The sequence below is a fragment of the Aphelocoma coerulescens genome, chromosome 2 (assembly GCF_041296385.1).
Source record: "Aphelocoma coerulescens isolate FSJ_1873_10779 chromosome 2, UR_Acoe_1.0, whole genome shotgun sequence".
Lineage (NCBI taxonomy): Eukaryota > Metazoa > Chordata > Aves > Passeriformes > Corvidae > Aphelocoma > Aphelocoma coerulescens.
In genome coordinates this window covers 23,984,933-24,009,730 of record NC_091015.1, presented here as the reverse complement: position 1 = coordinate 24,009,730, position 24,798 = coordinate 23,984,933, and the positions used below count along the sequence as shown (strand labels likewise).

Below are 24,798 nucleotides of genomic sequence, written 5' to 3'. Positions count from 1 at the left end.
TTTAAACTCATGCTGGAATATATAGTTGCACCTTCTGGTTCAACTTCAATTCCAGAGGAAAAACCCCAAAGGGAGCAGAGGCTCTGCTTCAGCAAAGCTTTTAAGCTTCTGCTTAATTTTATGTCAACAGATTACTCCAGTATTAAAAATGAGGTTGAAAGACTGAATTAGAGGAGCTAACAGAGGAGAATCAGTTGTGATACTAACCTGATGAATTCTAAGTTTAGAACAAAGAAGAATTGAAACAATTGTTTCCTTAGTCTCAGATTAGTCATAAAACATGTGTTTTTTGCTTGTGTTTAAATGCTTTGTCAGAGAGAAATAGTCCTCCCTCAAAACTTACGTGTAAGCAGTGTCTGTGCATTTGCAGCCAGACTCCTGACTTCACAAAAACTTGTCATAGCTGGTCAGCATGGTAAATTGACTCAGTAATGGCAAAGGGCTCCAATGATCACAGGGTTTGGTGGACTACTTTGTTTATATCTGTTTTTCATTAATATCATAGCTGTTGTGGCCACAGAATATCCTATTTGCTTTCTTTGAAAATAATGACCCTTGAGAATACCCATTTCCAAGAAGAAGCTGTATTTTGCCATTGTGACCAACTCAATAAATGCCACTTGCATTCTGTCTTTATTAATGCTGAACAGTGTCTTATACCTTAAAGGGCCCTTTGAAATTAGTGGCTTAATTGCGAATAAAGTTACTGCTCAACAGTTTTCACTGTTGCTAAATGTGTTACTTTACAAACAACGCTATAAAAATTCTAATTATTCTAAGATGTCCCACTTTTTTTTGTCTGTGTAATAGGAAGCATTGCACTGTAACTTTAAAATACCAAAAATAATCAAGAAGACACATTAACCATCTCTTAAGAGTGTTTAATTTCCAAGGCAGTAAATTCAGCTGCTGGATATTTGTCCTTTGTTTTAGAATGTGATAGTTCTGTTGCATAACTTCAATTAGGGAATTTCAGAACACTCCAAAATGTTACAAGATCCTGTGGATGGAAATGCAGGGTTGTTTTTGATTTAGTTTTACAACAGGGAAGGAGCACGTTACCTTTTTTTAACATTTAGTTTATGATTCATTCTAAAATATTCTTTCATTTGCAGTTAACTTCAGATATTCCTGTTCTGACAAGCAGAGTAAATATTTTAGCAAGGACTTTTTAGAGAGAAATTTTGACAGTAACATACTCCTCCCTTAGTGTTACAAAGGAAATACTTGCTGTCCAAACCCAGAGTTGGCATTTTAATGGAAATGGTTACAAAAGAATACATAGAATATTGCAAATGTAAAATGCAGTTAATGAAAGAGTATACAGATGTCTTTCATGTATGTAAGTAAAAATGCATAAATTGAATTCTGAAAATGTCAACAGTGATCTCTGAGCCATATGCTTGTTATTGCAATAGTATGTTGTGTATTGCTGTCATTCAGTGAGAAACAGCACAGACCAAAAGGGAAAATACATATAAAAACATTAAGTTGGAGGAGAGACCATGTTACAAAGCATTTTGTATTATGTTTTTGCCTTGATTAGAAGATACTGCTTTTTCTTGCTTTTTGTTTGCTCATGTAATTTGTGCTGATGTCTAAGGCACTTATTGAAGACATAGGAATAGGAGAATAGAGGCCAAGCTGCTTGGGCTATAGTGAACCAAAACTGCAGAGAGATGCATCTTTGCAGAGAGTTTAGTATGAAGACAAACCACAGTTTCTTCGCTTGGTTTCTGGAGCAGAAAGTCGCAAAACAAGCAGAAAACTTCTGGTCTTGATGGAATGGTTAGTTTAGCTTCCTTACATCATCTACTCTTGAGTATTTCAGACTAACCTCTTTTTCAGTTAAACAAATTTAGACCTAGCTTGACTTAGGTTTATCTCTGTGAAGCTGAGGCCTTGGAAAATATTACCGAAGTAGCTTTAGCCTTAGGTTTACATTTTGTTCTTTTGCAAATGTGGTAGAGGTAACCTTGATTTGCTAATTAGTGGAGTCACGCTTTATTGTGACAGAAAACTAAGAACAGTCCTTCAGTGAAAATAACAAAGACCTACCCCATGGTGATTGATGAGAACGTTGTACAAGTGAAATGAGCTGGAAAGTCATCATCTTGTCTTTTCCTTTGCCACAGGAAAAGCATAACAGAGAGATTTCTTTTCTTCTGGTCCTGATAAGGAGTCTAACGAAGCATAAGGAGGGGTTACAGAGCATGGAAATGTGTCACACCCAGCTGCTCACTAGCTTGCAAAGCTGCAGTAAATAATACAGTTGCTATTTAATAAACAAAAGAAAACAGAAGTCCTTTGATAGTGATCCCTAGCCTCTCTCATTTGCCCTTCTGATGATACAGTTTGTTTCTACTTAATTGACTGTAGTTTTGGAATAACATATAGAGTTTGATATTGTATTGTATGATTTGTAATTATTTTGTTGTTGTTGATAGGGAAAACAAAAGACTTAGGTTTCTGGGACCTGATTCAGCAAAGTATAGACATATGTGGTCCAGGTTGTCTGGGTCATAGCTACTTTTTTTCTCATAGGTTCTCCATGAATGGTTACAGTAAAGATACACAAGAATACATGTAGTTTTCTTTTCCAAATTGCATAATCAATAGCATACTTTTCTGCTTGTCACAGGTTACGCTTTGGAGAAGCAATATTGCATTTGCCACAAGCTGCATTTCTCACGATTGGCTCTTTTTGCACACTAACTTCTAACATACCTGTGTCTTAAAAATGTCTTAGAGTTTGTTTTGTTTAATATTTGGGGAGGTGAAGGGAGGAAATACCCTCTGCCTTTGAAATGTTGGAGGCCATCTTCTCCCCTCCCAAGAAGATTGTCAGCTCTCATGTTGCACCTTTCCTCTCACCCCCAAAGTAGAGCTGGTTTTTGTCTATTATGTTAAGATTAGGAAATAAGTAGGCTCATCACTCTTTGTGTCAATGTAAGTTGAAGATACCTGCCTTTCTTTAGAATCAGTCAAGTGTTCAAAAGAAAACAAGGCAAGGTTTACACTACTGTGTGCTAATGTAAATCAGTGTCATTTCACTCAGAATTGAAGGGGCTGTGGCACATGTCACTTTGGAGAGGCTCAGCAGATGTGTGGGACCATGTCCCACCACTGCAGCCACAGCAAACATCACAGTCACATCACTGCCTGCTGCAGTTTGTTGTATCTGAAATGCAGAATGGGCTGCTGAGGAATCTAGTAGCTGTCATCTTCCGGTGACCTACTTTGCTTGGTTATCACCTGGGCTGTGGGAGGCAGCAACCCAAAGAGATGGAGTAGGACCACAGGCCCTGAGAGTGAGTGTAGAGTGGAACAGGGTGCAGTGCAGGCATGACAAGAAGGGTCAGAACTGGGAATGGGGAAGGAAGGGGCAACCGGGCTCATGAAGGGAGGAAAGCGACACGTAAAGGGAAAGGTAAGAGATAAGAAGATAAAGGAGAAAGTGATAGACCATTTAAGTGGAATGGAATGGGTAGCCATTCCCATAGTCTGGTGCTACCAGCAGACTTCTCATTCTTTCAGTGCAAACAAAAGACTTTGCGTTTATATGCTCAATTCCTCTTGCAAAATGTCTTCTCTTTGCCTTGTCTGTAGGATGAGGTGCTTGTCTGTTTGCTTTTTAAAGCTGTTGGTTCAGGAGCCCTTGGTTTTTTAATTCAAGTTAACAGAATTGCAAATTAATTGCTGCTGTAAACATGGAGAATAACTCGATCTGCTGAGTGCTTCTGAGAAACAATTGTGCTTCCAAGAAAACAATATCTTGTTTCCTACTTTTAATTTAGGTGTAGTAAGGCATTAGTAAGGTGTTCATTCTGATATTTTCAGAGCTTAAACAATGCTATAACAGCATTGCAAAACTATATGTAAAGTTCTTAGATGGGATATCCTGGGCAAGCTGATTCCAGTAGGCCACTGTCCCCTCTCAGTTTTTTTCTTGAAGCCTATTTCTGCCCATGAATGATACAAAATAAATCTTTCCTCTTCTGTATATCTTTGATTTTCTTGAAGGTTGTTAAGCCCTTATAACTGAAAGCAGATTCTTGTTCTTTGGAGTATTTAACAAACATTAACTCGTTAATCTTTGCAAGACTTGTGAATTAGTTAACCATTATCCCTGAATTTATAATATGAAGAGAGAGGCAACAAACTTAAATGTACTCCTGTGACTAGAGCTGGGGTAGTAATAGACCCCAGTGTTGAGCCATTGTACAGCACTGATGAGCATCACGGTTCTTCTGCTGTGCCAAGTACACTACAAGCCAAAAAAAAAAATCAAAAAAAAAATCAAAGTGACTTTTAAAAAGTACCCAGTTGAGCTTTATTTATTATGTATTCCCTGGGGAGATTAGGAGGGGATTGTCTTCTTACTTTCCTCTGTGTTCACGTCTTTAATAAAAACTTTTAACTATTTATTAGAAGAGTGTCTAACTTTAGAGAATACTAGTATTTTGTCTCAGTGAAGGTTGGTTACATCTCTCTGAAGGTGCTGTTAGTTCCAGTGAGTGTGGGAGGAAAATGGAAATACTGAAAAGCAGTGGGACCAGCTCAGGTCTTTGAAAATTGATGGGTAGAGTCTCGGTAATTTCACTCGACTTCATTGTGCCTAAGATGAGGCCATTTTCTTCCTCAGCGTGTAAGTGCCATTTATGACTATGCTGAATTCCTCAAAGTTTCTCTGATGGAAGCACTCAAAATTAGGTCCAAACTCTTCAGTAACCCAGTTTCTAATCTGAGAAAGTGACTCTGCTGTCCAGCCACCTCCTTTTCCAGTGTCTTGAGCTCTCGTGTATCTGTATAAGTCACAAATATATTTCCTCATATATCAGGAGTTTGATCAGGCCTGTGTTACAATAAGTTTAAACAAGTTTTTCATTAAACAAAAATTGCTGGAATGAGTTTATAACTGTGAAGGAGCCCTAGGAATTAGATGCCTAAGTCTTGCTGATTTTAAATGATGGTTGTGTTCCTGATCTCTAGGATCCTACTGACTGCTTTTTTCTCAGTTTTAAAAAAGCGTAACTTGTTTTCTTGTTGCCATCAGGTGTTTCATCAAGAGCCTGTGCACTTTCAGTTGCTACTATTTAAAAAAGCAACTGAGGAGAGAAATTCAAGGAGCAATCTTGAGCCTTTTCTGTCTAGCCAAGGATTTGACAGTTTTCAGAAAAGTCTGGGCTGAAAGGTGCAAATCTGCCTTGGATGTATGAGATCTGATCAGCCAAATCCCTTGGGATGCTTCTAAAGGTTCATCCTTTGTTGTTACGTATCAGCATATAAACAAATCAGTATAAACACTGCAGACAGATCCAGTGAGAATTTCTGTAGAAATCTCAGTAATGTTGCCAAGATGTTGATAGACCATTAGGAAGAGTAGTCTGTCATAAGTCTCTATATATTTACATAATTTGAATGTTGCTCCAGACCAGAATCCATGTGGTCTAAGCTGTTTGCACATGATTTTTAGCACATCAAGATGTTCATCTTTGTTCTGAGATTAGCCCTTCTTGAGCTTGCTTAGGTGGCAGTGTCGCCCAGTCATCTTCCAGGGCCTTCTGCATTATCTCTAATGTTAGCTGAAGTTAACAGTCCCTAAGATAAATTTTCAGATTTACTCTTCTAAGATACTTTACCACCTAAGTACGAAGCTGTTTGTAAAGCATTTTTCTTGATGTATGTGCACAGCGTTGTTTCAGCTTTCTAATCACTGACCAGCTGGCTTGTTAGTGAATAGAGCTGTGGGCCCCTTGCCACATTTCATGTGAGGTCTTGGCTGGGTGGCCAAGCAGGCAGCCTGCAGCCAGTGTCAAAGCAATTCAAGAGGTATTGGCACAGCAGTGTCCCCATTAATTTCTGCTTGTCACATGCTGTCATGCAAGTTACACCAGAGAGGAAATGACCGTTAAAAAAAAAGTATGCTTGTGGCACTTGGTCCCCTCCAGACGTTATCCCTGAGGTTAAACAAGTGGATACAATTAGCTGCTGTCCACAGACAGCTGCAGGGAAGGAGAAGCCGAGATCTGGGCGCCACAGCAACGTGTCTTTCCTGTCACCGAGGAGTGTCGCCTGTCAACAGACGCCATATTTTAACCCTTCATGGAGTTCGAGGAAATTTGAAAGAGCTGTTATGACCAATGTCATCAGGAGGATGCTGGTAAAGAGCTGTAGTACTGCTGGAGCAGCATTCTTCCTGGAGAAGAGGGTTTGTTTGTTGATACCATTCCTTGTAAGGACTGGTGTGAGAGGCACGGGAGGACAATCAACTCATCAGTGATTGATAATTTACTGTAGTTTGTAGATTCTGGCAGGGAGTGAGAGTGATTTCTGTGAACTCCTCCCCAAAGCGTACCAAAGTGGTTTAAGGGAGTCATATCCAGCTTTGTGGATTTTCTGGGTGGACTGATTTCTGTGATTACATCAGGAGAGCTTCCACAAGGATTGCAAGGGATGATGTCCCAAAATACGGATGGGTAGTAATGCAGAAACAAAGACTCTGAAGAAGTGGCAGTGATGTCCCACAATGAGAGAAGGAAATAACATACTGGTAGGAGCAATCAAAAATCTTTTTTAAAAAGCTGAAATCACAAGCTCTACTGAGAGGTGATAGAGGTAGGGGAGTATACACAGTGTTCCAGAACAGATTGACTTAGTCAAGCTAAAGTCTGGATTTTACTTCAGAAGAAAGAGGCTCACAGCATCAGCTGAAGGAAGAATGTGACTTGTCCTGTCAAGAAACATAATTAAAGAAGCTGTGATTATATGAAAAGTGTGCTCCAGAATTCAAACTGCAGTTTTGCACCAGCTATCCAGTGTGACCTGCTGTGATGCTTAGATACCAAGTTTAGACTGGTGTCAGTCCCTAGACGTGTGCTAGAAGGGTCTTCACAGCCAATGCATACAAATCACGGGTGCTATTTCAAGTCATTTGTATGGAACTTTACAAACTGGGTGAGGCAGTAAAGTGTTTGGGGGATTTCATGGTACATTTTAGTCCTCATCTCTTTCTCAGATGGTCTGAGGAATAAAAGAACAGAGCAGTAACAACTTGTCAAACCAGGAAGCTCTGTGAGAAACTGCTGTTTCAAGTACAGTTAGAAAAAGCTTGTAATAAAAGAGAGGAAGTTTCCCAGAAGGTATTTGGGGATGTACAGAATTCTGATATCATCATCCAGAGATACAAGAAAGAAGTATGGGTGTTTTGCTTATCTAGGCTCAGATCCATAAATTCTTTTAAGAGCTGTGCCTTGTGTACAGGGCACAAAGAGTAGAAGGGTTTGAGCACTGAAAGAGACTGTTAATCACGAAGTTACATTTACCTGCTGTAAAATTTTTCCATGCGGGACAAGTCTTGCTAACAGTGCCACATTTGCCAATTTCTGTCAGAATGTTAAAATAAACTTTCCCTCTGTTCATTCTCATGTGTTTTATCTGACACATACCAGCAGCCAGATGAGAAATGCTGTGTGTTTCATTTGCATGTCTGGTAATTCCACTTTGATAGGAATTTTTGGTACACTGAATGATGGAACATAAGTAGAACAGTAATTATATAGGTTTCCGTTCAGTCATGCATATTCTTCTCATCAAATGTGAAAAATAGCAGATGAAAAAGTAAAACTTGAAAGATCTAGACTGCAAACTGACTTGACAGGTGTTGAGCTATAAAATTAGAAATTGATGTGGAAAGACTTACATATACTTGAATAAAATGCATCCACATGTGTGCCCAAGCATGTGTATGTACATATGTCCCCCAGAGATGTTAAGTAGACATGTTACATATACTGAATTTGGTCTTTGATTCACAGCTACTGAGATCAGCGTGGGAATCGGTCAGCATTAAGATACTGGTAAAACAGACATGCTTAGATTGGAACTCTTAACAACCCCTAAAATGTTAATTCAGGTCCCTATTTTAAGGAGGGTAGACAGAAACTTACTCAGAGCAGTTTTTTGGACACAGTCAGTGTTGTCCTTGTTGACTAAGATCTATTGTCTTAGTCTAGTCCTTCTTATGTTTGCTGCTGGTGAGCTCTGGTGTTTGAGGAATGTTTGGAGCACTCAGAATATGTTTGGTCAAGTTCTCCTGTGGCAGTACAAATTCAGCAGTTCCTTTCTAACTCAGAAGAAAAAGTTGGTCAGTTTAGCAAAGGGACTAGAATGTGTTAAACCTGCTGTAGTGGCTGTGAGGTTAATTCTGTCTGCCTACAGGTGCACAGCAAAGGAAAACAGTGCCTCAGTATACTGAAAGCTATAATACACATACATAAAATTCAGTCATAAGTTTACAGCAGTGCAATAGCATTGATGAGCCTCAAAGTTTTTCAAAGACTGCCATAGACCTTTGTAATTCAGTTAAAATTTTGCATTTTTCCTGAATCTTGTGCATAGTTGCAGTACTTCTGATGGGGACTGACATACAATGTTCCTAACATAGAGGCAGGTCTGTGCATAATAGTGGCATTTGCCATTTTTACTAGACTGGCTCTGAACTAATTGACCAATTATTGAATTTCAAAATAATTTATTTAGGACTTTCTAGTCTTGATTACCTTGCTACTTCCAATAGCAACCAAAACAGTCTTCAAAACAGTGTTCTATAGACTCCACTCCTTGAGGTATTGTATCTTTTAAATTGCTACACCAGTAATTATAGCCATTAAAAAAAAATACAAAACACAAAAAACCAGCAAACACACAAAACCAAGCAACACAACTATTTATTTCACTGTTTATTGCAGTGGACTACTATAGATAGCATTGTCTTCTATGAGATTATTCAAAACATTAAAATGTGTGTACACACACATGCATACTTTCATGAATGTGCATGTCTGCAGGATTCTTCATCCTAACAATTGGATAATCCAAAATCTCTTATATGAGCTGTGCTTTCTTTCGTACAAAAGTAATTTAAAATAGATTAGAGACTGTTCATCAGAATATATTTTAACAAATCTTTTAATCTACTCTAAGTGTATTAAAGTACGTATTATATGATTAAAATAGTTTTACAATTCAAAGATAATTACACAAGTATTTTGCTTCATACTTAAAAATCTATGTAACTTAATTATTTTTCAACAAATTATTTACCTTTAGGGTATCAGCATACAAAACACCAGCAATTATTAGACCAACTCCTTGCATGTGCTTATCAGATATTAATAATACAGTAAATGAATTTGCTGTATGTTTCTCTGCCCAGTATTTTACTCTATGAACAGAAAATGAACATGTTATCTTGTATAGTAAGGTTGATTAATATGGCTAAGTGAATGGATCATTTGAATTTATTGTTCTCTTATCAAAACAGTAAACATAATTTAAATTGAACACGCTGTGAAGTTCACATTCTTATGGTACTTCCTAGTTAATTGACAGGAATATCACAGCAGTCTTCCCTTCTGAGGAATGAGCCTTACCCTGTGAATACTTTTATAGAAAGCAATAGGATTACTCTGAGACAAATTGTTACCAATGTAAGGAAAATTAAGAGCTCTGTATCCTGTATATATTTGGTTGGATCATGGATGAGTCCTGAGAAGCTGTGGTGTGGCTGGAGAAGGCAAAGGCAGCCTCCTCATCCCCTTTCTGAATGCCCTGCAGGGAGACTGATCAGAATAGCTTTCTTCTGAGAAAAGGAGCAGGGCACAAGGGCAGGGATCTGTCTGCCTCTTACTGTGTCCCAGCCACTGCATCCAGCCAGCTGCATGGAGAAGAGTATCCTGCAGCTCCATAGACTGTAGCAAATTGCATCTGCCCCCACCATCACAGTTATGGCATTCTAGATAGGCTGGTGTGATGGGTTCCCAGCCCAGAGTGAGAACAAAAATTAAAAAAGAAAATCACTGCATTTTACAGGGAATCACTACATTACTGCTAATGCCTTCAGGATTCAGTGTAACAACATTAATCATGTCTTTCGCTATTCATGTATCTGTACTGTGTAATTCCTCAGGAATGCCATTGTTTTTTTGGCATTAATTAATGTTGACTGTTTGTTACAAAGTATAACCATAGAAGGGCTGTAATTATTCTGCTTCAAAAATAGGCCCCAGAGAATGGGACTGCTCTTTAAACTTTCATTCCAGCATGTGTAAAATCACCCTTTAAACTGAAAGCAATTCAGTGGTTGGGGATTCTATATAACTGAGTAGGATATGAAAGAAGCCTCATCCTGCTCCCCTTCTGCTCTGAGAAGGTCCTGTTTCAGTCAGAGGCAGTGAGCCTTTTCATGAAACTACCTTGACTGATTCGTCACCCATTGCTGTCTAAAACTCATCCCCTTTGTTTACACTTGTGGTTGCCTTTTACGCACACACTCCTACAGGAAATGTTCAGGATGAGTATTCCAACACCTGCCATGTAAAATAGGGACATTCCATTCTGCTCAGCAAAAAGAGAACTGAGTTACAGATAGACACAGAAACTGTGCAAGGATGTAAGTTGTGAAGGTGCATGAGATACTCCACAGAAGAGTAGGAGGAACGTTAGGAGATGCCAAAGGATTATTGGGCTTTACAAAACATTAGCATAGAAATAGAGCAAGAAGAGGAAAATAGGCAGTTAAAAAAAAAGAAAAGCATGTAAAGCCTGTGTGTTAGTACAAATTTAGTATCTGTTGTAGTTTGCAAGGCTCTGTACTGTGTTGCTTTTATTTGGTGTTACAACTGAGTATATTTGTGGGCTTCCACTGAATTACTCTTTTTGGTATTAGGAACTCCTTTCACTGTAATGAAGGGCAATCTGCTTAAATGTTTTTCTTCCTTCACATCGTAGGCAGTGGGGGAAAAGTGTGAGCTTCACATGACGAACAGCCAGTCATAAGTGTATGTTACCTCAGGGTGCCAGCATTCTCTGAAGAAATATTATTCTTGGTGTTTCCCTTCAGGTTGCATCTTGCTGTGATCCCCTTCACCAAGACAAAACCCAGCATCTATACTTTACCATGGTGGTAGGTTAGCCTAGTCCAGCAGTCAGACTCCCATCCAGGCACTCACTGACTTCCTCCACCTCAGCTACAGAAAGCAGAGAGCAACAAGGAGCAAAAAGCTCATGGGCTGAGATAAGAGAGGAGCATTGCTTCCTAAGTACCATCATGGGCAAAGCAGGCTTATCCTGGGGAAAATCGACTTAGTCTCATGCCAGTCAAGGTTGATACTTGCTAAATCAGGTGGTGGGCAAAAAAAAGGCAGATGTTCAAATAACACCTTCCCCTGCCTTTTTCCAGGCTACACATCACTTCTGACTCTCCCCAGCCCTAGCAGCACAGGAGCAGCTCCCCTCTTCTGCTCCTTCCTCCTCACACTGTGCCTGCTCTACCTTAGATCATCTCCAGAAGCTGCAGTTCCCTCAGGAATACTTGCCTGCTCCATAAGCTGCAGTGTGGATACCTGCTCCATCATGGAGTACTTTCTCCTCTTACTTCTCTTACTTCTCTCTCTCCCTGGTGTCCCCTGTGCAGTTTCTCACTCCTTTTGTTCTCTTCTCCTCTTCTCCTCTTTCCCTGCAGCCTTTTCTGCCCTTCATGGAGGCACCACCGTCCTGTCTGACTGGCCCAGCCATGCACTGTGGTGGGTCCATTGGAGCTGGCTGGAGCCGAGGGTGTCTGGCAGGGCACAGCCCCTGGTCTCCCCCGACTGAGGCCCCTGCGGTTCTGGCTGCTGGTGCCTAGGCACTGACACCAAAACCAGCTCCGTATCTTCTTTTGTCTTTGAGTAGGTACTTGAATGTTTTGGTTGACAGCCATGCCATCCTCTTTTGGATTAGGCAGGCAGAATCCTCCAGAGCATCTGGCAGGTCTTAAACAAGCAGTAAGTTGCTGCAGATAATTGACAGGTATTTTTGTGGGAGTCAAGATGGTGGGTGACTCTTAAAGGATCAGAGTGGTATTTGAAAGCCAATGGCTTGGAAGGGATTTATGGATCAGATGCTGGAAGAGGGTTAAGAGGGGTCAGTGAAGCATAGAAGGGATAGGACAAGGTGGAGACAAAAGTGTGTGGGAAATCAAGGCTTTTTGTTCCTGCTGCCTGAGTCGGGAAATGTGAGCCATGAATATTGCCTTTGGCAGAGGCAGAAGCAGCTGCTCAGCCTATCCCAAGCCCTGCCCCATCCTTGTTGATGAGAGAGGAAGAATATGCAGGATATATTTCTGTGTATTATTGAGACTCATGATATAATATGGTATTGCTTGAAAAGTTCATCATAATTTGGTCCTGACATTCAGAGCTGATAAATTCAGTAAATGTCGGACTGAGCAATCGTCATCAATACCTTACATGGTGGAACAAGCAAAGACACAGGATTTCCATAACAAATTTTGCTCCTGTTTCCATTATGAGACTTTTAAAAAATTAAAGCTATGTATTTTCCTCTAAAGGAAGTGTACTTGTTCACTGCATCCCAAAATAGCTCCGTTTTCAATTGAGTTACAGGTAAATATTTTATATTTGCACATAGATGGCATTGAAAAGGGAGCTTGAATAAGAAAAAGATTGTAAAGCTGTGATTGTCTGAAAGAAATTGCAGTGGGATAATGTATGTATGTATCTCCAACTTGAGCAACAGCCAACTATCATCAGTTTTGTGATACTAGAGCATGGCAGAAATCTCTAATCTGAAATGACAGGCACATTCTGTGTCTTTGTTTGCAAACATACAATATCCAAAGAACACTGATAGACATCAGTAGAGGTTTGGTCATGACTCATTAGAGCTTGTTCCTTCAATCTCCTAAAGCACGAAGGTTTGTTGAATAGAATTGATCATTTTTCAATTAACTTTTGAAATACGATCTTCTCTGTAATGCCAAAGTGTGGTATGCCTGTCTACCACAGAAAATTTCTCAGGGAAAAGCAGACATGGAAAAAACTAATCCTTGAGGCACATGAAGACTCTCTTGCAGTTATTTCTAGAACTTGGTAATTGAGATAATACTGGGTATTCGTCACTAATAAAAATGGATGCATTTCCGTTAGATGAGTGAAATTATCCTGATTTAATTAGGTAGTGATCTGGCTCGTGCATGTTTACAGCCTTAATCCAATTTTCTAGCAAAGGTTAGTATCTTCTGATGTTAGTTACAGTGTCGAAGAGAGCACACAGCCCAGACCCTGTCTGATGTTTCTTGCAAGTGGCTGACCAAGTGAATGAAATCATTTTCCAAATGCAAGGCCTAATGGTTTTTACTAGGCTTGTGTGCAGCACAAAATTTTAAACTGCAGCATTTGTTATTCTGTATTTAAAGTTCATAATAACAAGGCTATGTTGTGATTTTGGCTTCTGCTCTTTTTCTAACTTGCTGAGAATTTAAAAACAGGACAATAATGAATCACAAATAGCAAACAGTCGTTTTACATTCAAGTGCCCTTCTTTACACACATGAAACTTTGGGCTGTTCTTCCAAGATAATTTTGAACTGAAATCTCTTAATACCCATAGTACTAAGTGTAATCAACAGTCCTACCTGAATACTAGAAGATAGCTTATAAGGACTAACTCTGAATTTCCTGGAAGAGGAGATACAGCACTTTTTTCTCTCGTGTTGCTCTTCTTTCTAACACCTTTTAAATTTACGCTTTTGCAGTACACTTTTCTGCAACACATCTCATTTTTTTTGTGGGTAAAGAGAACTTCTGTAAATGATACTCCTCTTTTGAGTCCGATGGGTAGAAAGGAAGATACACCAGCTTCCGTTGTCAAATACTTTCTTTTTTTACCTGTGACTGGAAGAAGACTCTGAATTTAGAGCCTGAGGACATTGCTTGCAGCTTGAAATGAGCAGAGCAGGACTGTGTTATGCTGGGCTTGAGGAAGAAAGTTGAAACAAAACCAGCATCAGTTGTTGGAAAAATGTTCTTGATATGTTTGGTAACTGCCTGAATGAGTTTACAGAGTTGACAAATGAATAGGATACATAAATGTCACCCAAAAGGGACTTACCAGGGTCTACTGACTAATCTTTCAGTTCTTCAAATATTTTCTTGTTTGATACTATGTCAACCTGGAATAAAAAAGAAAAAAGTTGGCCCAAATTCAGTGAAACAACTAAGTTCACACTTAAAATAACCATACGCCTAAATGTTCTTGGCATGTTCTTCACATCTGCAATACTGATCCAAAGACTTCTAGGATTTGATGAAAGTTAAAATGGCACAGTGAGCAGATAATGATATGTATTAATTCTACTGATGACTGAAACCTCCAGAGCTGTAGCCCAAGTTCTTACAAATTTCTGAACTGCAAAGAAAAATTATATAAGTACAAGAGGAGTCAATACACTCTGTATTAAGGGTCCAAACCGTATTATACCAGTTGTCGAAATTACCAGTTCCCGATTTTTCTTGGGGAAGCAAAGGAAATAAAAGGCATCACCTAGCAGAAAATGGGGTTCTGAGTTTACCACCTTCCTTCAGAGGTGGTAATAATTTAATACTGTCACAGCATCCATAATTTCATGGTAAAATCTCCATCACTGAGATCTTCAAATAAAAGCTGAATGCTTTATGAGCCAGCTGTATACAGAAATAGCCATGTTTTATCAGAGGTCAGGTGGGAGCTTTCGAACAATATCTATATATTTTATAATATTTTCTGTAGAGATGATCAAGAAACATTACAAGAAAACAATAGTTTTGTATTAATTATTTAGCAATGTCTGTAAAGCATACCTTAAAAATGCATCCAACTAAACCAATATTATCAAGCTGAATTTTTGAGCTATTTTTACACCCATGTTCAGATATAATTCCTTTCAGTAGTGTGCTTTGAATATTTACTTGCAACATGCCAAAGTCCATAGAGAAGAATAAAAGCAACCAACTTCAATTTAGCCTTCATCCCTTTTCTCATATTTCATGCCATGCCCTTCTCCAAGATCATTGTGGTTGCTAACAACAGGATTGGAGGACACCCTGCTGCATGGATTATGGAAAGGGTATATGCCACCAGCATACACAGAAATGCATTTTCATGAGCTACAGTCAAGTGCATGCAGAAAATAAACTTATTTATCAATTTTTTTTCTTTCTTGTTCTAGCATCTTCTTGTAACTGCCTGTTCCGCAAATATAATTTTCAAGTTGACAGTATTCTTTTAATCTGGAATGCAGGGGATTTCTAGTATTTGGTTTTGAGTCTGCTGGTTCATTCTTTTCACATTACTAAGATCAATGTCAAAACATGAGTATAGATAAAATAGTTCCTTCAGCTGTGGAAATGTCATAGAAGATTGTATCATTATAAGAAAACAGAAAGAAAAATCAGAAATGCTGCTTATGTTTATTACACTATTTTAGTGCTAAACTTTAATCTAAAGGTAGTTTCTGTCCTATTCAGTAAGTTCTATACAACAGGTTTTGCCAAGTGAACCTTTTCCCTCTATGACATTAAATAAAATTAAATTTGTCATTTCAACAGTTTTTCTGTTTGAAACAGGTCCTCGTGTCTGTTAAAATGAATGGTAAAATTTCACTTCACCATGGCAGGACAAAGCATAATCTAGTGAGAACGCAAAGTGGCGTGTGGTTTAAAGTTAAGAGCAAAAAACTGCTATGTATTTCTCTTACTTGGACGTCATTCTTTTGAAGTTGTATGGAGATATAGAGACATACCTTTGCTATTTTTTTTAAGGATATTGATTAATCTTTATACTACTGTTAGTCAACCTCAGATAATTCAACTAGAAACCATACCTTAACTTGATAAGGACATTGGTTCAATTCCATTTGTTCTAGCAGCATCCTGTCTATTTTATATTAATAGTCGGTTTTATCTCCTGTGCACATGTTTAAGTGAAATTTATTAAATTAGTTTTGCAGATCATGACCAGGGGTTTACTTGTTTGCCTGCCACCTTGTCTTGATAACTGCATATTGATTTCTTCTTTCTATACAGGATATGATGCTTCAGCTGTTTCGGGGACTGGATTTTCTGCATTCGCATCGTGTGGTGCATCGGGATCTGAAACCCCAAAATATCCTTGTAACCAGCAACGGGCAGATAAAGCTGGCTGACTTTGGCCTTGCACGAATCTACAGTTTTCAGATGGCTCTTACCTCAGTGGTAAGTTTCTGAAGGTTTTTATTTTTCTTTTAACATAGCAATGTGAACCATGTTTACAATTGAAGTTGTGTCTCTGAAAATAACTGCTTTCCAGCCAGGACTGAAGTTGTTGTGATTACTGTTGAACAAGTAATTAGTTACTTGCTGTACAAGTAGTCAGTTACTGACTGCTGGCTCTAAATTAAATCATGACTGATTACAGTGGGATAAATATGTGCCAGTTTTCTGAAACTCTCATCAGTCAAGCTTCTGTAGTGATACTGACTTCCTTTGTACGTTAAGTCAGACAGATACAGTTAAAGTTTCTGAGGTATCCATTTTAAGATAAAGCTCTTGCTCAATCCCAGGTATTTTTCCTGAAAAACCCCCACAGATAATTGTGAAAGTGCCACACCATCATGCTCTGATTTTCCACCTCTGTGAATATGGATTCAGTGCTTCTTTCCATATGTTACTGAATGTTTCCAAATAGGGTTGTGCTGGAGGAAGCTCAAGAGGACCTGGCAGCCAAAATCACAGCTGTTTCCCAAGCCAGCTGTTAAAGAGCACCCCGTATGACCAGGCCTCCTGCCACTGTTGCCCCTCTCCCAGCTCTCCTGGTTGTCTTTGACTCAGACATGAGCTCACTTGCAGAAGATTTAGCCCTCTCCTCCATTAATGCTGGAGAAACCCTGCCAGCTCCTCACTTTCTGACCCCATTTCCATGCTTGCTGGCCCTGCCCCCAGAATCAGCTGCTGTAGCTTGGCACAGCATCTCTGGAGCATATTGAGGAGCTGCCATGCTGTGTACATGTTGGGTATCTTTGGGGTTTGTTGCCTGCTCATGATTTTTTTGTTTCCTTTTTCTGTTCGGAGTATCAGAACTGCTATGACAGTAACTCTTACGATAAAGACCGAAAAAGGAGAACTGCTGAAAACAGAAACTGAAAGAATTCACTTTGCATTTTACGCCATATTGTAGAAATTAGCCTGGCTCACATTGAAAGAAGCAGTTCATTCTTATTATTAGTTTGTGCAAGGGTCTTCCCATTGTTTTGTGATGTAACTAGGAACATCTGGCTTCAGAGTGAATGAAGGCAGGAAGCAACAACAGAAAATTACATCATCTTGGTAAACACAGGAAAGTTTCCTTGTCACATAAAACATATGTAAACCTGTGTTTTAGGGCTAGTCTTTTTCATTGTCTGTAGGATGTAGTCTAATCCAAAGCTGAAAGAATCTGGCTGCTGAGATCAGGGAACATTGGTCATGTAACTCAAAACAGACCAAAAGGAGAGACGGGTTCTTCCTGAGTTGCTCTTATTTTGTTTCCCAGTTATCAGTCAGTAGCAGCTTCAATGAGTGTTTCTATTGATGCATAACATTATTTAAGCTAAAACTACAGAATGTTACAAGGTTTCCAGCAGGACGTTTCTGTAAAATTCTGCATGAAATGAGGAAAAAATATATACAGAACTGAGCAGGAGTTTTTCCATGATCAGGTAGCCTTCTTAGGAAGGAAGTTCAAAAGATGAAGAAATCTACCACAGCAAAAGACCTGCTTGTAAGAGAACATTGCCAGGATTGCTTTGTAAAGCATGTACATTTGCTCAAGTATCTGATACTTGAATGCTAGAAATCATGTGTTAAAACCCATCAGCTGGTACTCTTGGTGCTGCTGCGAACAAGAGTTGTTCAGGCTGAGGGATTATCCACATGCAAGTTTTTACTGTGTTCAGATAAGCATCCAAGTGTCATTGCAGCTAAGACAGAGTATTAAAATAGTTAAATTATTCTGTGATCAAGGATAAATCAAGTATATGGGCATAGACATAAGTAATGGCTTTCACACCTAGAACTTAGTGTGTCATTATTTTCTTACTTAAAAAAAAAGCATAACCATGACCATGGGCTTTTTAAGTTAAAAATTAATAGTTTAAAAGTTAAATTAAAAGTTAATAAATGTTTTAAAACATTTAGTGTTCAACATCTTTAAAATAAACTTTTGTCTGGATACGTAGAAAACTGTAGGGGTGTGTTGCTTGGAATGGGATAAATGTGGTATGGTTTTAAATGTCAGTCTTCACTGATTGCTGGTTAGAAACTTTTACTAAATGTGTTTTAGCTATCCATTTTCCTTTTCTGATCATAACTTCTACCTTTGGCTAGCTGCTTAGGTGTGCAAATGCTTCTTCTTTTTTACCTCCATTGAAACTTAATACAGGAAACACAGCTAAACAAAATAACGCCAAACCCCCAAACTTCTGGTTTTTAAACACAAAGACATTCTTGACTTTACCATTCCAAAAATAGTCTAAATTGCAGTTATTCACCAGGCAGTGAGTAAACTTTCATGGACTTCAGCAAGACTAGCTTGTTTTGAAGTGTTTGCAGTAAAAAAGTGTTGAATTATAAAAGACATGTATATATCTATACATATATCAATTAGTAAAAGTCATAGCTTGCAAAGGTTTGCTTTGGATAGTGATAGTGCAGAGAGCCCAGTGATAAAAGACTATCATTGTGATCAATACAAGGGCTCTGCAGTGTTTCCTTCAGAGGAGAAGCTTACTGCAAGATAAACTACAAGAATCATCTTTTGAAGTATCAGACCATTCCTAAGATGCATCCTCATTCGTTGCTCACAAAGAAACTCTTCACTTGGGACAAAAACAGCTTTGCCATGAAAGTTGCCCAGTAAAAACTTATCCAACCCAAGTGCTCTGGGTGCTGCAAATGGTAACTTCAAAGTAGTCTCTCTTTAACAGCCAGTTATTTACACAATGCTGAAGAATCTTTCTGGCAGCCCAGTAGTCCAGGCATATTGCTGTCATTTAAAGAAATCTCTTGACATTCCTGTCAGTGAATGAATAAAAGATTCAAACTAATGTTACACGGGCTCAGGGGGGCAGGGTGGAGATCACTGCTCCCAGCTGTGTTCGGACTGAGACCTGATACGGGTCTGAAATAACAGCACTAGAAAGAATGAGGTTGGGCAGGGATGTCTCAGATGCTGGGTAATAGGGCATGCTTTTGGTTTTGTACAAAGTTAGACTCTTTTTCAAGTGTTGGTCTGGGCCCTTGGGGAAATTTTGAATAGGCTTTGTGATAACAGAGAAGCTCCATAGGACAGAGGAGGTAGATTGATGTGACTGTAATTTTAGAGTTGGATAGCAAAAGCTAATGAACTGTCACGTTTTTCCTGGTGCAGAAGAATGGGCACTCAGTTCTAACTTTCTCTGAGCAAAGGAGGAATTTCGTGTCTGGAAAATCTGAAGTTGTATTATCAAAATGGAATAATCAGTTTATCAGTTTCTGTTAACTTTTGACTGCATTAAAGAAAGGAAATGAAGCTGAATCATGGTGTACAAGAATGTTAAGTGAGATAAGAGCATGCAGTTGTGATCAGAGCATCTAGGTATAGCCGAGGCTGTCCAGGTCTTAAAACCTGGCCTGCATCAGGGTCTTGAGTGAAACTGGCAAAATGTTAGTGTTTGTAAAACACTTACAACACTTTCTTTGAAAACATGTGTGCTTTACCTTAGATGTCAGCCCTACTGAGGGTTTTTTTTCCCCATGAAATGCCAACAAAATTGGTTTATGTCTTTTTTTTTAAGAAAAACCCACTTGTTTTCAGATTTATCCAACACAGAAGGGAAAATACATCACTTTCTCTGCTGATGCTCTAAGTTGATGAGTACTAGACCCGACTCAATAGATTTTTTAAAAAGAGAGGTCACAAAATATTCTGCAGTTACTTTCAGTAAATAATTTTAGATTATGCTAGCATTTTATTTAAGTATTCTTCAGGTTAAAAACTTTCCATCCATTTCTGGCAGTCACTTCAGTGCAAATGGTTTACATGTCACATCATGCAAGAACTTGGATTTCATTTTGTTGGTATAGTAGCAAGGGAGCATAAAATAATTTTCACTAACGGGGCTTACTTTGTAAAAACAGATATGTAAGTTAGTTACAGCAACAAAAACAACACCAGAAATGACAGAAAAACTCTCTTCCAAAGAGGAATGAGTACTTCTCTTTTTCCTGCCCACTGTTGCATTGTAATTTTCCAGTAAATGCCCCCCATTAGTAAATAGTTTAAATGTAGACTCTTGTCTGAGCCAGTATGACTGATGAGATCCCATGCAAAGATTTTTTGTTTGCTTTGCCTTGTTTTTTATCTTTTTTTTTCCTCTTTTTTTATGGCCACCTCTTCTGAGTCTCTTGCAGTGCAGCTTTAACCTGAGATACACTGAGGATCCCTAAGTGGACCTGATTGAGCAATCTATTTAAAGTTACCATCAGACATCAGAGGATACCTATGGAAATTAAGCAACCACCTGCCACTGGTTAAACTAAGTGTTAAAGAGTGTCCTAATGAAATCAGTAGAAATCAGTACAGTGACACTTGATTTTATCTCATGCATGATTTAATAAGATCATAACTCTTCCGCCCTCTGACAGGTGGAAGTGGCACTGTTCTGGTATGCACTTCACTGTTGTGAGGAAGCACATCACCTGAGATCTGGGCCCTCATCTCCAGTTCTTTCATTATGGTGCATTTGTCTAGTCCACCCAAATGTCCCTGGAAAGGAAAATGAGTCGCAGATAGGCACCCAGTGGATCAAAATATGTGGGTTTGAGCTTGCCAGTGCTGCTGCTGCTGAGAGTTTGTGGCTATTTAGAAGTGCAGTAAGATCAGATTTGTTGTCTTCCCTCCTAATACACAGGTCTGCATAAAAAGTCCATATGTCTGGCTTTGTGAAAAAGTTAGTGAATTTTTCTGATATTTTAACATCAGGAGGGATCTTTATTGTGTCCTCCCAACACCCTCTAGGAAGGTTATTTCCATCACATAAAATGAGTCATTTATCTCTGGAGTCATCTTAAGAACAAAAATCATTATCAGCACGTTGACGGTAAGGTCTGCAGATGACTAAAAACATTTTAAGATATATTTGTGATGACTCAGATCAGATGTTTACTAAGAAGATGCAGATTTATATGAAAATAACAATGACAGAACAGATTGTTCAGTGTCACAATATTAAAGGGCAATGTGGAAATACACATCAACAGAATTAGGAAATTAGAAGTTTCTTATTCATCTACATTATAATAAAGATAATTTTCAAAGCCAACTTGATTTTTGTTGCCCATCATAAAAATCTTAACGTTTTTAAGGCTTGTCTGGACGAGTCATACCAGCTGCTCTCATAAAGACAGAGGGTTTATGACAAGGTTGTTATTTCTAGAGACATGTTCTAGAAATAATCTACAGGTGCTGTTTCACAGTCAGCATAAGCAGATGTAACATTTCTACTGCTGGTGAGAGAATGGCCCTGCTTTTGACTGCGCACTTCTATCACTTCCCTTTCTTTGGCATTAGTGGTCGCTCCCTTGCAGTCTGACTGAAAATGAACCCTGTAGTTAAAAATTTTCAGGTGGCTTAGTAGATGCAAATCACTGCATGGCCACATAACTGAAAGCACTGGCACACAGGGGAGGGTGAGCAGAAAAATGGGGTCATCCACTCCCTAGACACCACTGTCTTAGATTTGTTGGAGGCAGTTGTGAAACTGCATCTGAGTGTTCAGCTGAGGCCTTGAATAACTAAAGTAACTCAAAGGCAGAAATGTTTTTCAAAACCTCACAGCTCATTTGATATATGCTGTTCTGAAGGTGTTAGATGAACCAGTCAGCTGGTTCATTTAAGGCTGTTATTGTATCTGACTGTAACAAAGCTTCTAAGGGCATCTGTATCAGTGTTTGAAATATTTCTTACCCCCTCGGTGCCAAGACCTGCGTTCAGCACTCTGTGCTGTTTTCTCTGCCGCTGATGCCAGGACTCACCCTTGAGACCTGTCAGGAATGCAGAGAATGTAGCCCTCTGCTCTGATTCAGACCCAGGTTTATCATGAACCATAAAAAGCCTATCTTTTAATCTTTCAAGGAAAGTAAATTATTTCACAGTAAACAAGCAAATCTGCTTCACATGATAACATTTTCTGTGCCAGAAAACCCCTTCCCAGAGCTGCAAACATTAGAATATATGATATGTGAGGACAGACTTTGTCTAGACTGAGCTGAGCATCTTTTGCAGCCCTGCAGCTGCACCAGTGCAACCCTGCAGAATAAATTTACCTCGTGCTGGTGGAAAAAAAGGAAAAGAGGTGCGACTTTGAGCACAGTCCATATTGGAACAAAGGAAGTTTCTGCTGGGCTGGACCAAAGGTTGACTGTGTGCTCTATCAAAGGATAATGTTCAAGAGAGGATGCTTAGGAGGGAGAGAAGAAACAGTTTTCAGCAATCAGAAATGTAACCATTTCCGATGCAGGAGCTTGTATCTAGACCATTGCCTATAAAAATTGCTGAAGTACCCATTTTCCATAAACTAATCTGCTTACTTTTTGAGCCATTTCTACTTTGGGCTATAGTTAACTTCAGCACTGTGAGAAAAGCTTTTTATTTTGTTTTAAATCTGATATCTGATAATATTACTTAGGTTCCTCTTAATTCTGCTCTTGTGAGGCATTGCCTTTTCACCTCAGGGTGAAATTCGGTGTCATTTTGCAACAGCACAGTTCTGTTGGTGGAAGAAAAATGTGCTCAGTGGAAATAGGCCTTCACATGTTGACGTGAAGATAAAATGGCATCTTCTCCTCTTCTCTTCTCTTCTCTTCTCTTCTCTTCTCTTCTCTTCTCTTCTCTTCTCTTCTCTTCTCTTCTCTTCTCTTCTCTTCTCTTCTCTTCTCTTCTCTTCTCTTCTCTTCTCTTCTCTTCTCTTCTCTTCTCTTCTCTTCTCTTCTCTTCTCTTCTCTTCTCTTCTCTTCTCTTCTCTTCTCTCTTCTCTCTCTTCTCTCTCCTCCTTTCTCTTCTATTCTCTCTTCTCCTTTCTCTTTCACTTAATAAGATACAGTAGATGTTAGTAATGGTACAGTACAGCATTAGAGTTTCCAAAGAAATACCTGGTGAACAGACTGTAGGATGTAGAACTGACTTTGTAAGGAACAGGCTGTGCTTAATCTGCTAAAAAATCGGGGCAGAGGTTTTAAAAGGGAGAAAGGAAGGGAGAAAATTACTACTGCATGTTTTCTCTATATTATAAAAGAGTATCCTGCTTTTGTGTGACCATATTTCTGTCTCCTGTTTGCAGATGTAAAAATATGTGGTGCATTTCCCCTGCCCAGTGATTTACATCTTCTTTCACTATTTTTCTGTTGATTTAAGTGGGTCTGTTTTTACATCTACTCCCAGAGATAATTGAGTGGGTTGGATTGTAAAAACAATTTGATTGTTTGACAAGGTCTCTCCCTGTGTATTTACAAAACTGTTCCCACATAATTTCAGACCATCCTGAAACACTAAAATACAGCCTCAGGTTATGCTCTTATCAGAGCACATTGAATAAGCAGGCATGGGCCTGTTAGGTACTTGAATGTGAGACATCCACAGAAAGAGGAGCAGACCAAATAGCACACTCTCCTTGGAGCTCCTGCTACTCCAGAGTGAAGGCAGGTGTCTGTACAGTGCTGACAGAAATGCTCCTAGGGCTTAATGTGTAATAAAAATGAGTCGTTGACACTTTTGCAGTGGCAGGGAAGTAACTGTAAATGTTCTCTTCACACTGGCCAAAGTCCTGCTGTAGAAGGCATTTCTAATTGAGAATTCCCTTGTAGGGGTACAGCCCAGGAAATTCCTCTTAGCCTAGCAATATTTAGTACTTGTTCAGCATTGCTGGTGTGGAATTCTTGAGCTCAAAAGGAGAAGAGCTGAGAAATCATCCAGTCCACTGAAACAAGTAAGATTGTTCTCTGTTGCATTTCTAATGCTTTGCCCGTAACTTTAATGTGCCAAGAAATAGGGTTTCTGCCACTTCCCATGAGACCCTGTTCCAAAACCTCTATATAATCATTTTCAGAAAGTTTCCTTGATGTCCAGTGTTCAGTGTCCCATTCTTAATTTAACTCCATTATATTCTTTGTTATTATATGCTAAATGGTGACCAGTGCCTTGTAGTTGCATTAAAAAGGTGAGTTACCTCTAGCTGTAATACATTTATCCTTGCAAAATATGGTAAGATAAATGATTTGATAAATAGTGGAAGTATATTGGCCTTAGATTTTCCAGATTTCAGTAGATTATAGGGCACCAAAGAATTCAGCTAGATTTCTCTAGGTTTCCCAGTTTCAGCATTTCAGTGGATAAATCCAGAGGAAGATATTTTACACTAAAAGAATTACTGAGGTACAAGGTTAATTCCTCAGTTTTGGGATCTTACAACTAGCTTGGTAGCAAGCTGCAGAGATCACATATGGGCTATGAGTCATCATTTAGATGCATGAAAAGAGCGTAGGAAAGTATACACTGTTACATGTAGGATAATTTAATAGAAATCATGAAATACTGATGCCACAACACAAATTAGTTGATCAGACCATATCTAGAATGCTGTAAGTTGCTCAGTTTCTCTCCGATTGAGAGATGTTTTTGGACAGGAACAGTCACAGGGAAGGACAGATTTCTGTAACAATCAGAGAACAAGGGACAGTCTTTTCTGTGAGGCAAGAAGAATCTGAATTACTTTAAGAAAATGAATTGTAACAGTACATAAAATTGATACTTAAAAATATCATCAAGGACCCAGATGGGGAGAACCCGTTAAAAAACCAGTGATGGCATGAGAACTAGTTAGTTTAAACTAACTTACATAACTTTAAATAAATAACTTCTGTCAGGAAG

General features: G+C 38.9%; 1 protein-coding gene across 3 annotated transcripts in view; it reads left to right on the top strand.

Annotated features, from left to right (window-relative positions):
* Nucleotides 1-24,798, top strand: part of CDK6 (cyclin dependent kinase 6) — a 139,451-nt gene that overhangs the window by 41,685 nt on the left and 72,968 nt on the right. For all 3 annotated transcript variants that reach the window (XM_069006826.1, XM_069006829.1, XM_069006828.1), the window contains exon 4: nucleotides 15,906-16,073. In XM_069006826.1, coding sequence (XP_068862927.1) covers nucleotides 15,906-16,073 — 168 coding nt within the window. The remainder of the gene's footprint in view (nucleotides 1-15,905; nucleotides 16,074-24,798) is intronic.